This window comes from Rattus norvegicus, chromosome X (assembly GCF_036323735.1).
Source record: "Rattus norvegicus strain BN/NHsdMcwi chromosome X, GRCr8, whole genome shotgun sequence".
NCBI lineage: Eukaryota > Metazoa > Chordata > Mammalia > Rodentia > Muridae > Rattus > Rattus norvegicus.
Genome location: NC_086039.1, coordinates 30,604,548 through 30,616,582, shown reverse-complemented (window position 1 = coordinate 30,616,582; position 12,035 = coordinate 30,604,548). Strand labels below are relative to the sequence as shown.

Sequence of the window (12,035 nt, the reverse complement as noted above, 5' to 3'; positions counted from 1 at the left end):
ACACACACACACACACACACACACACACACACACACACACACACACACACACACTATAGTGAGGCGTCTTTCTTATTGGTAGATGTTCCTCAACTCAATTAACTCTCAAAGACTACCCAAGAGTGACCTCCTGTGGCAAGACAAAGCTTTACTTGGAAAGATTTGGCCCCAAAGCTTTCTCTAAAACAGTCTTGATAGTCCAGATAAACAGATATTGTATCTAGTGCAATATGACTTTGCATTAAGCAAAGAAACCGACAATATGCTATCATGAACTCTATGTAACACGCACTACTTGCCAGGATGCTCCAGTGGGACTGTCAGTGGAAAAATTCGCCCACTGCAAAATAAAACCATTACAAGGAAGTATAGCAGACAAGGCAAAGAACAAAGAGGTGACATAAATTCCTATATGTGCCGTGGATCCCTAAAGAGCCTGGAGTACCTACATGAGGGTGTTCTGAAGAGTTTTAAACAAAAGGACATTTTTAACTTGGTCACCTACTCTCTCTCTCTCTCTCTCTCTCTCTCTCTCTCTCTCTCTCTCTCTCTCTCACACACACACACACACACAGAACTATTACACACCTATAAGCATTAAGACCCAGCATTTGTGTGTTTTCTGTCCAAGAACACAATGCACCTAGCCAACCCACAGGTAAAAGTCTCCACAGATAAGACAACGACAGTTTGGCTCATAGGAAAAACCATCACACTAGAAAGGATTGCCTGATCACAGGAAGATATACCACAGGCCTGATGCCATGCCCTCCTAACCATAGTAGGCTGTACCTCCAAATCACAAGGCAAAATAAATCCCACTCCCTTGAAAAATAATCAAGAAAATATGTTACATAACTATGAAATTCTTGGTAAAATATACCAAGTATGCTTTTAAAAAAAACCTCCATGGAGAAGTGTATACAGCATCTATGTTATCTTTCACTAGTGTGACCAAACACCTGACAAAGAACAGCTCAAAGAGGTTTAACTTTGGATCATGATTTGAGGAAATAAAGCCTGTCAGGGTAGGAGGAAATGGCTGGTAGTAAGCAGCTTCTTTGTGGCAGGAGCAGGTGGCTTCTATATGCCACATCTTAGAGGAACAGGAAGCAGAGAACATGATCTGGGCTATAAACTACAACCCCACCACGACCTTCTTCTTCTAATAACACTGTACCTCCCGGGTTCTAAAACCCCCGACACAGCTGTGGCCCAAGTGTGCAGGCAAAGGAGGCTGGGAGAAACGTTCTACACTCAAATCATGGTAGCACATTAGCATGTGTATGAAGCCAGCGCATGCATGTTTGAACACTATCCTAACACTGGAAAGAGCAACAGTGCTTAATGAAGCTGAGTTACCTTTTTTATTACTATCTTTCAATTTGTTTTAATTTTTTATTACCCTAAGTGTGTGCATGTGTGTGTATGTGTGTGTGTGTGTGCGTGCACACGTGCCAAAGCACATGTGTGGCAGTCAGAATAAATTGTAGAAATAAGTGTTCTCCTATGAGGCTCTCAGGTATCAAACTCAGGTTGTCAGGCTGGATGCAGGGACCTTTTAGTTCCTGGGCCATCTCACTAGCCTCTACTTCAATATTTTTGCTGAAAGCATGAATGATATCTTTGGCTGTATATAGACAGTTGGGATAGGAAAAGGAAAAGGGCCAAAAGAACTCTATGGAATCTATTATTCTTTCGACTTACTCTAGCCAAAGTTCTATTTTCTTTTTTTCTTTATGCCAGACAAAATGGTCACTCACTGTATGATAAACTGATATGAACACATCTCTTATGTGCCTTCCCATAGAAGTACACTGGAGTGGCCAATCGGATCAGGGAACATGGGTGACAATTGCTTAGGGGTGTGTGGTTTTTCCACTTGGGGTGAGGAAACTGTCCTGGAGGTGGTTAACAGTGACAGTTGCAGTATATCTGAAAATATACTGCAATCCCCCTACTGGTGTTATTATAACCCAAGTTAACTAACACACCCGGACCCATTGGCCCAAGGGAGATTTGACAGAAGTGAATGCATAGCAACTGGAAAGTTGATAAGGAAGAAATCCAGGAGAAGTGACTCTGCAAAGTCACTCACATTATTATAAAAAAAAAAAAAACATTCCATAGGAAACCCTCAATGTGTTGCTCAAGGTCACATGTGCGTCTCATGTTCTGGGCTAGATATTGACTATTGCTCCCAAGCCCATCCCTGCCTAGCTGAGGGCTTGGGAACCTAACGGCTACTGTCTTTCACGTGAGTCTCCTTCTGTGCAGAAGCACTTTTGGCGCTGTCAGAGAGCCCCTCTCCAGTTATCTGCCCTCTTTCCTTCTCCTCTTCTGTGCTGGGAACCAGTGCTCTTCTGAGAACCAGAGCCCATAATGCATTGGGCATCGGGACTACTTTATGGGTCACTCTAAGTTTTTTTTTTAAAGATTTATTCATTTATTATATATAAGTACACTGTAGCTGTCTTCAGACACACCAGAAGAGGGCATCAGGTCCCATTACAGATGGTTGTGAGCCACCATGTGGTTGCTGGGAATTGAACTCAGGACCTCTGGAAGAGTAGTCGGGTGCTCTTAACCACTGAGCCATCTCTCCAGCCCTCTAAGTTGTTTTTTTTTTAAGTGTGATTCTAGGACTGCAGGTAGATGAAGATATCAACAAGTGGGGAGAAGCTACGTGAGAATGAAAGAATGCGCATGCGTGCATGGGTATGTACTCAAATGTGTCTGTGTAGTGCTAGAGAAGAAATCAAGGGCTGTGGGCATGACTACCAATGTTCCTCCATGGACCCACACCCAAAATCCCTGCCCTTTTGAGTCATTCTGAAGCTTGATTGCCATTCTTGACCCTGGACTCAAATGACTGACTGACGTTTATAAACCTCTTCGCTTTAGCTGGTGGGTAGAGATCTCTCTTACCGTTGTCTTTCTTATGGTGGCCTCTACCAGGGCAATGCAACTCCACTCCACCAGGTTTTGTCTTTCTAGAGAGCAGCTGGAAAGTACGACATGGTTCAGGGTCTTAAGCCTCAGTTTGCAGTGGGCAGTGTGTAGGATCAGCATCAATTTCTTATTCTTGTTGCCTCCTCAACACCAAGACCCTGCATGGCTCAGGCACTGCTTGAAGCTCCCCATAGAGCTGATTGACAGTGCCACTTCCTTAGGGCGTCACTGTGGCAGCATGCTCAGATTTTCTTTAAACGTGTTCATTTGCCAGTCACTCTACCTCTCCTAAGTACTGGCTGGCTGTGCCTTGATATCTATATACAATAAGTCCAGGTCCGCGGGGCTGGCTGGCTTGGATGATCAGACTGACAGGTCACATTGTACAGTGACTGCTCCCCTACCAACTCAAACTGTGGAAGTCTTTCTCCATAGTGGTACTACAGCCTCAGACTAATTTTGTGTTGATTTTCTTAGTCTAGGGAGTCCTGATATTTACCTGCCTATGGCACAAACTTGTGGCTGGATGTCTCATGGGTGACTACCTTTTCCCTTAGCCAACGGCCCTGCTTATTAGATAGGGGTCTAACTTTTAGTATCCTGCTTTAGAGAGGCCCTTGAATAGGTGGGGCAGGCCGAGCTGCCAGATCTTCCCCACCTCACCCACATCCCCCAGACCACCAGAGTACAGTCCAGCCCCATTTGTAATGCAGGAAGACTTTAACCCCCCCTTCTTGTTGTTCCACATACATTTTTGACCACATACATTTTTGAAAAACTGGGCTCTATTCTGCCTACTCCAGTCAAGTGTTTGTGGTTAGAAGGACTAACTCAATCAATGGTGTTAATTAAAATTCTTATTATATAGAATGCATGGGTGTGTTTGTTTTATTTTCATGAATGATGTGAAATGCCGAGGGTGATGGTCTTCTGTCCTGGAGGCAAAGACTGAGACCTATGCAGTTGCTTATTTGCAAAATAAAATGTTATATAATTAAAAAGCAAACTTCCTGGTGGGCAGGGATATAGATTAATGATACAGCACTTGTTTAGCATCTATGAGCCATTGAGTACTATCCCCAGCAAAACACAGACAGACAGACATGCGCACACACACACACACACACACACACACACACACACACACACACAGAGCACACTTTCTACAAAGGTTTTCAGTGTGCCTTGGTGTTGTGTTCATGTATGTACACACATATGTGGAGGCTCCAGGTTAATGTCAGGAATGTGCCTTGATTGCTTTTACCTTATTTATTGATGCAGAGTTTCTTAATTAAATCCTGAGCTAGTCAGATAGCTCAGGCAATTTCCCCATTCCTGCATTTCAAGGCTAAAATCACAGACAGATCCTTAAAGCGTACTCAGCTTTGATATAAATTCTTCAGACCTAACTCCAGCCCTCAAGCTTGTGGGGCAAACTATTTTCCCCAGTGAACTGGCATTCTTTCTCACTTAAGATATAGAGGAATACAGAAATCAGGAAAGTAATAGGTAAAGAGAGAAATGTGCATAGTGTCACTTGTATGGTACCTTTTGGCTCCTCCAGCATCTGGAGAAACAATAATACAGTTTCTCCATTCAGTGATGTTCTCCCGAATCCACTGAAGAACTGCAGGTTCTGCATATAAATTATCCACAGGAATATCAAAGAAGCCCTAAGGAGGAAAAAATCAATGTCACTTAGTTTACTGATTGAATGTGAGATTTATTAGAGTACATGATTGGCGGGGTCAGCGGTTCAGCACAGTGGAAAACCTCCGGAATGCAGGGCCTGTCACATGCCTAAGGGACCATGATTAGAGATGTATTTGTCCCACACTCATTGAGAAAATGCTTTTTCAATAACATCTTTTCAGACTAATCTGCATTAAACTTGCTAGTATCTCATTTTTTTGAGACGTGGATCTTCTGGCAGTCAGGGAACTTGAACTTAACCCTTTGTACCATCTCAATCACGTGTTCCTTCCTTTGTAGGTTGGTATAATACAGAAGAGGGCCTAGCCAATGTGAACATTGGCTACTGTGGCCTGGGGCTTCTCAATGATGATCTATACACCTGTCTGAAGCTTAGACTGGAGACAAGATGAGAAAAGAGACATGACTAGTCGCCAGAAAGTTCCGTCTCCAAGTTCTCCTAGAGAAACCCATATTCGCAACCTCCCAAGTAGGATACTGTTTGCAGCCACTGCACAGCAGGATTCATAAGGAAAGGAACTTAGCTTAATTGGATGTAGATTTAAAAAAAATAATTGCTCTCTTTCAATTAATATTTGAATTATTGATCCAAAAGATCCCTTTCTACAACAGTCTCCCTGTGGGTAATTGGAATGGAATTAAATCTTATCAATAATGATGTCTCAAGACATCTCTCAGTCCAGTCCATTTTCTAGGCATGCTCTGACATTTTTTATGTGGTGGTTCAGTGCACAGAGAGAAAGAACAGCACTGCAGGCCAAACAGGAAGAGAGTTGGGTTTTGCTGTTGTTGTTTTAGCACTTAGCACAAATGGAATACTTCACATTCATTTTATATCACAAGTAGGCACAGGGAAATGTGGCCTGTCTTTGTGACACACGTTATGAAGAAGTTAAAAAATGGGTACTGCAGGACTAGAGAGATGGCTCGGTGCGAGAATGTCTAGAATACTTGCTGTACAAGCATGATATCCTGCATGTTCTATATCCCTAGTGTTGGGGAAGCAGAGGCACGCAGATCCTTGGAGCTCATTAGTCAGCCAACGTACCTGAATTGATGAGCTCCAGGGGAGTGACTGAGGAAGACACACAATGTACACAAACACACACTACACATTACTGTGCTCACTAATTTTCAGTAGTTTACATGGAAGCACAAGGCATATAAGAAAGCATTTCTGCTCCTCTGTAATGAATTGGAGGCAGGCTGTGTTAGGAATGGTGGCATTCACAGGAAAGACAGACAGACACGAGAGTAGCTGTGAGACTCAAAATCTTTCCAATTAGTTAAGAGAGAGTTAGGACCTAATGGTGGGCAGGAACACAAAGCTCGTACCTGGATCTGAGAGGCATGCAGGTCCATGGTAATGATGTGATCAGCCCCAGCAACTGACAACATATTGGCCACAAGCTTAGCAGAAATTGGAGCACGACTCTGAAAAATAGAAGCAAGGATTTAATGCCAGAAAAAGACGGAACCTGTTAGATTCCTCTCACCATGATAGTCATGATGAAACCGAATCATAGATGGAAACAATAAGGAAAATTACAAGTTGTAACAACAAAAGATACATTTGATACATTGGATTTGGTTACTAAATATATACTATTAGTTGGCAGTGCTTGTTGGTTTCTGAACCTGGTCTCCTATAGCCCAGGCTGACCTTAACTCCTGATCCTCCTTCCTCTAACTCCTGAGTGTCAAGATTATAGGCATGTGCCACCATGTCCAGTTTCTGTGGTATTAAGACTGGAATCCAGGAATTCCTGTATCCAGACAAGCATTCCGCTGACGAATCTCCATCTCCAGCCTTACTTCCTACTGTGCAACCGTGCACCTGACACTCCATACAGAATACAACTATCGAAGGGATAAAGTCAACCTATTTAGATTCAGTGTCACAATTCTATAATCCAAAAACTAAGGAAACATGAAGAGGTTCAACAAGATGGTTTAAGAAATCATTTTTAAGGCAAGGCCAGCCAAAGCTGGCAGAAGAGTTTGCTAGAAGGGAACAGTGACATACATAAAATCTCCTAGGACAAAACACCATCAAACAGTTCATCCAAGGCCCCAAAGATGTCTAGCTATGGAAGAATTACCATGCCTTGACAGAAGAAAGCTAACCCGGCTACAAATTCAACAAAAAGCTAAATGAAAGGATGAGCACTTATAGGTAACTGTGAAGTCAACGTTCAGAGAACCTAGCTCCTTGTCCCTTCTGTCATATGCCTTTTCTACAGTTACCTAACTTCTTTACAGATACAGTTTCCACGTCATAAATCACAGGCAATGAAAAAGTCCGCATCAAAGCCACCAAAGAGATAGCACAGATATCATTAGACATAGTCCAGACATGTGTGGGAGGAGATTAGTTATTGAGAACATTGTGTTCTTATATGCAAGCCACAAAAAGAAGATCCAATCTTAAAGCTATATCAAAATGTTAATATTGAATACTGTCTTTATTTCCTTTCAAACACTATTATATTGTTTAAAAGACAAATACATATCTCCTTATAATAAAAATTATACATATTTTACATTATAAATACAATCAATAAATATCAATAGTATAGTTAGTGTTATTAACATAAATAACATTCATTTATATATTAATTTTACATTAATTACACACACATAAATAATCATAGGAGACATTCATAACATCACTAGCAGATTGTCTAAAAGTGACACTATAGGCAAGTATTCTTTTTTGTTTTATTGTTGTTGTTTTGAGACAGGGTCTCTCTATGTCACCCTAGCTTTACTGGAGCTCACTATGTAGACCAGGCCGGCCCTGAACAAAAATATACCTGGTACTGCCTCCAGAGAGCTGAAGTTAAAGGCATGAAAAACCATGCCTAGTGGGAAGTGGTTTTTCTTTAAGATATATATATCTTAAAATATATGTATTTTTAATTTTAGGTGTATGAATTTTTTGAATGTATGTATGTACATATGCTGTGCATGCAGTGCCCTGAGAGGCCAGAAGAGGGTGTTGTATCCCTTGGAATTAGAGTTCCAGATGCTTGTGAACCACCATATGGGTGTTAGGAACTGAACCCAGTCCTCTGTAACCTCAGCCTGTACTCTTTATCCTTGAGCCATTTTTCCATCCTCTCTTTTTCTTATTTTTAAAGGGAGGGGGGGGTTTGATCTTTTATACTTACTAGACATCATAACTTATGCTTTCATCTTTATTGAACTCTCCTGTGTGGTGTTTCATGTTGCCTTTGGAAAAGAATCAAAGTGTTTTCAGCTTTAATATCCAAGTACTCTAGTCAATCTGCTTGTAGCTAACTCCAAATTGCTCTCCCTTGCTTCTGACACAGCACCCTTCCCCGTATAGTAGATCATTCACTTTCTCTAGAGAACACCATGACCTTGTCTCACACATTCAGCTGCTCCAATCTCACACATTCTCTACTATACCCATGTGTCTGATCCTTTAAAGTCTGGTTCAAATATCACAATAATAAGTACCTCTAAGAACTCCAGAAATAATCCCTTTCTTATACGGTAACAATGTTTGGTGACCAAGAACTTGTGACTAGATAGTCCAAGGACCTAAGGTAAAACCAAATACTGGTCTAAAAAAAACCATAGGGATAAAATGACTCCTAATGATGCTCTGCCAGCATCATAGATCAGTGCCTTGCCCAGCCATCATCAGAGAAGCTTCCCCCTGCAGCAGTTGGGAACAAATACAGAGACCCACAGGCAGACATTACGCAGAAAGGGAGAGACCTGGAACATTCAGCTCTCAATGGGATATTAAATTCCTTCCTTCAGAGCTCAGGGAACCAGATGGAAAAGCCAGAGGGGAGAACACCAAAAGAATGAGGTCCTCTAAATAAACTGAGCAAAGATCTTGCCAACTCACAGAGACAGAAGCAGCAAGCAGGGGGCCAACAGGTGTCCGCACCAGGTCCTCGCATTATATTTTATGGTTTCCAATGGAAGTTATGAAAGAAAGGATTTAATTAGGGGAATTGCTGTCACTTTCACAGGGTAAGTCCATGACCACATTGGCAAGGAGTATGGCAATAGGCAGACAGGTACGGTGCTAGAGCAGTACTGTCAGTTTATAGCTCATCCATAACCAGACAGAAGTAGAGAGACAGGCCCTGGCCTAACATGGGCTTTTAAAACCTCAAAGTCGACCCCCAAGTGATAAACCATTATACTTCTTCCAACAAGGCCACATATCTAATCTTTCCTAAAGAGTCCCATCAACTTCAGAACAAGCATCCAAACACATGTGCCTAGAGGGCCACTCTCATTCAAACCACCACAAGCCTATAGAGAGAACAATCAGCGTGGCATTTAAAACAGGTAAAGCACTTGTCTTGAAAGCATAAACAGCTGAGTGCAAGCCCAGAGTGCACATCAAAATGCTGTGGTGTGGTGACAAACACTTATCATCCCTGTGCTGGGAAAGTGGGGACAGGCTTGGTGCTCACAGGCTGTCTACCTGGCATGTTTCAGGCCAGTGAGAAATCTCAGCAAAGCAAAACCAAAACAAACCCACAAAGGGTACACAGAACCAGATACCAGAAAAGTGATGTGGGAGTTGATGCACTTACTCATGCACATGGAGGTGTGCAGGACTTACACACACAGACACATGTTCCCCCAAACATACAAACACATACATAGATTACAAGATAAAAGAGGGTTGTGTCAATTACTTTATCATTAAAATATCAACATGACCTTACACGTGATTCTGAAAAAAGAAAAAAAATTTCAAAGTCACAGCCCCTCTTCTCTCTCTCAGAAGTAATTATTCCCTGCCTGGCTCATGATCCACTGTTCTCTCTGGGGCAGAGAAGCAACAATTACTGAATGTCTACTACAGGAGCCAGCAACTGTCACTTGGTGGACTAGACTTGCCTGATGCCTAGTTGGGAGCTAGGAATGGTCTCTACACTTAAGGAAAGCATTGGAAAACAGACAAAAATAAGATTTTTGTAGCATGTGAAGGTGACATAAAACCCCTACTTCAGGCTGGAGAGATGGCTCAGTGGTTAAGAGCACTGACTGCTCTTCCAGAGGTCCTGAGTTCAAATCCCAGCAACCACATGGTGGCTCACAACCATCTGTAATGGGCTCTGATGCCCTCTTCTGCAGAAGACAGAGGCAGTGTGCTCACAAACGTAAAATAAATGAAAATCTTTAAAAAATATTTTTTAAAAAACCCCATACTTCCGTGTACACAAATGAAGCACCAGTGGGACACAGTCACACCTATTTTTTTGCGTATTTGGCTATGGCAGTCTCTACACTAAAATGATAGAGGTTGAACTATCACAACCATCCAATTGTGACAAAACCACCAATGTTTGGTGCTTTTCAGAAAGCTCGTCCACTTTTGTATGATAGGCTAGGAGCTTCAAATCTACTAGCTAAGATGGTCTTTAGTCTACAGGTAAGGAAACTGAAGGTACAGAGCTTAAGTAACTTTTAGAAAGGGCAAACCAGGTGAATCATGGTATGGAAATTCAAAGCTCAGCCTACTTCATTGCAAAGCTCCAACTCCGGGGTTTACATCATGCCTTTGACAATTACTATGACATCACTGTCAGTTTCCTGTGTGAATATTCCATTGTGTTCAGTGGTCATTCATGCAACTGTTTCTTTCCTGTGAGAAGCTGTGCTTGAATTTGTACTTACAAATCAAAGCTAAATAAACCTTTCAGTATTTATAGTGTAAATGGTAAAACAAAACAAAACAGAACAAAATAAAAACAAAACACATGAAACAAGTTTGGAAAATGTTTTAAGGTCCTGAGATTTTTCTGGGCTCTTTCCAGCTGGTACTTCTTGGTAGAGGCAATTACGCAGAATTTCAGTGTGCTATTAGCGGCCATGGGCAATACAGTTGCAAAGGAAGAGAGAGAGGAACAATAGGCAGCAGCCTGGGAAGGCTGCCCAGAGCTCCTCCGGTCGCCAGCAAGAATATTCTGTCTACGCTAAATGTAGCACATAGCTTTCTATGACATTCAAACAGCACCTGGCTTTCTGCCTCTTTAAGTGAAGCAGACAAAAAAAATTAAAAAAAATAAAAAAAGGAAATTAGGAGGTACTTTCCTCCATCTCAAATCATGGTTGGTCTTCTCACTGTCCGCAGACACCGGGAAATGGTAACAGTAGACTAAGAAATGAAGCACACTACAAGGGTCTGGTCATTTCTTATTTCTCTTACTAAAGTCTCAGCACCCACCCAGCAGTTTCCCAGCATCAAGCTAAGAGGCATGGTTGAAGGGAAGACATCAATTTTTAGAACTTTACAGAAAGCAAATGGTACACACTGAATGGCAGATGCACAGATTCAGTTGGATGTGAGAATAAAATTGTAATTGTTTCCTTTCTATAATTTGAATCATACTGAGTACCCAGATCCATTAGAAGTCATGGTTGAAAGGACTCGGCAGGTGAGAGGGCTTTGCTATGCAAGTCTGACGTAGACCTAGGTAGAGGGAGAAAACTGACTCCACAAAGTTTCCTTCTGACCACAGTGTGCCATGGTATGTATATGTACCTGTACACACACACACACACACACACACACACACACACACACACACACACACAGAGAGAGAGAGAGAGACAGAGACAGAGAGACAGAGAGAGACAGAGAGACAGGGAGAGAGGGAGAATTAAGTAAGATTAAAAATAAAGGAAGCCATGGCTCCAGAACAATCCGTGGGTCTTGACTTCCTCTAAGGCCACTTTAGGTTACAGACCTGTACAAGACTTGGTGAGAACAGCGTGAGCAGGGGACACTTGTTTCCTGGCACAGTCAGACTTTGACTTCCTTTTTATCACTAGAGTTTCCTGTTGGAAGTGATCAATGATTGGAAACCAGCACTGTGTCAAAGCTCAACCAAGCCTGACAATGTTCACCATATCCATCAACAATTCCATTTAATACCCATTGGTGAGGATGGAATGTTGGGACCTGATTTGGCAATTTTGGGCTCCAGAGTTCTGTGAGAATGCACGGCTGCTGTTTAAGCCATTCTGTTTGCAGTAGCCATTTGTTGCAGGGATTCTAAGAAACAAAACACTCCTATGGTTGCTTCTTGCCTCTAACAGTAAGTGGCAGTTTCCTGAGCTGTACCTATTGTCTCTTGAACGTCATTCTCCTCTTGCTATTTGATGATAGTTGTATCTTGTGCATTAGCAGCTAAGTTTGGAAAGGCATGGGACACATGTTCAAAATGGTCCCAAAAGGAAAACATATCTAAATGTTTAATAATGGGGAAATTGGTGGATAGCTGGCCACAGTGCCGTTCTGAAAAACAATTAAAGCCACTGGGGGTGGGAGAGGGTAGGGTTAAGATGATTTAGTTGGTAAAGGC

General features: G+C 42.0%; 1 protein-coding gene and 1 pseudogene across 2 annotated transcripts in view; both read right to left on the bottom strand.

Moving 5' to 3' along the window:
* Prps2 (phosphoribosyl pyrophosphate synthetase 2) overlaps window positions 1-12,035 on the bottom strand; it is a 37,283-nt gene that overhangs the window by 13,545 nt on the left and 11,703 nt on the right. For both annotated transcript variants that reach the window (NM_012634.2, XM_006256829.5), the window contains exons 3-4: window positions 6,001-6,099; window positions 4,501-4,625 (exon numbers count right to left, since the gene is read on the bottom strand). In NM_012634.2, the coding sequence (NP_036766.1) occupies window positions 4,501-4,625; window positions 6,001-6,099 (224 nt within the window). The remainder of the gene's footprint in view (window positions 1-4,500; window positions 4,626-6,000; window positions 6,100-12,035) is intronic.
* On the bottom strand, window positions 5,087-5,204 carry LOC120099444 (small nucleolar RNA SNORA70; annotated as a pseudogene).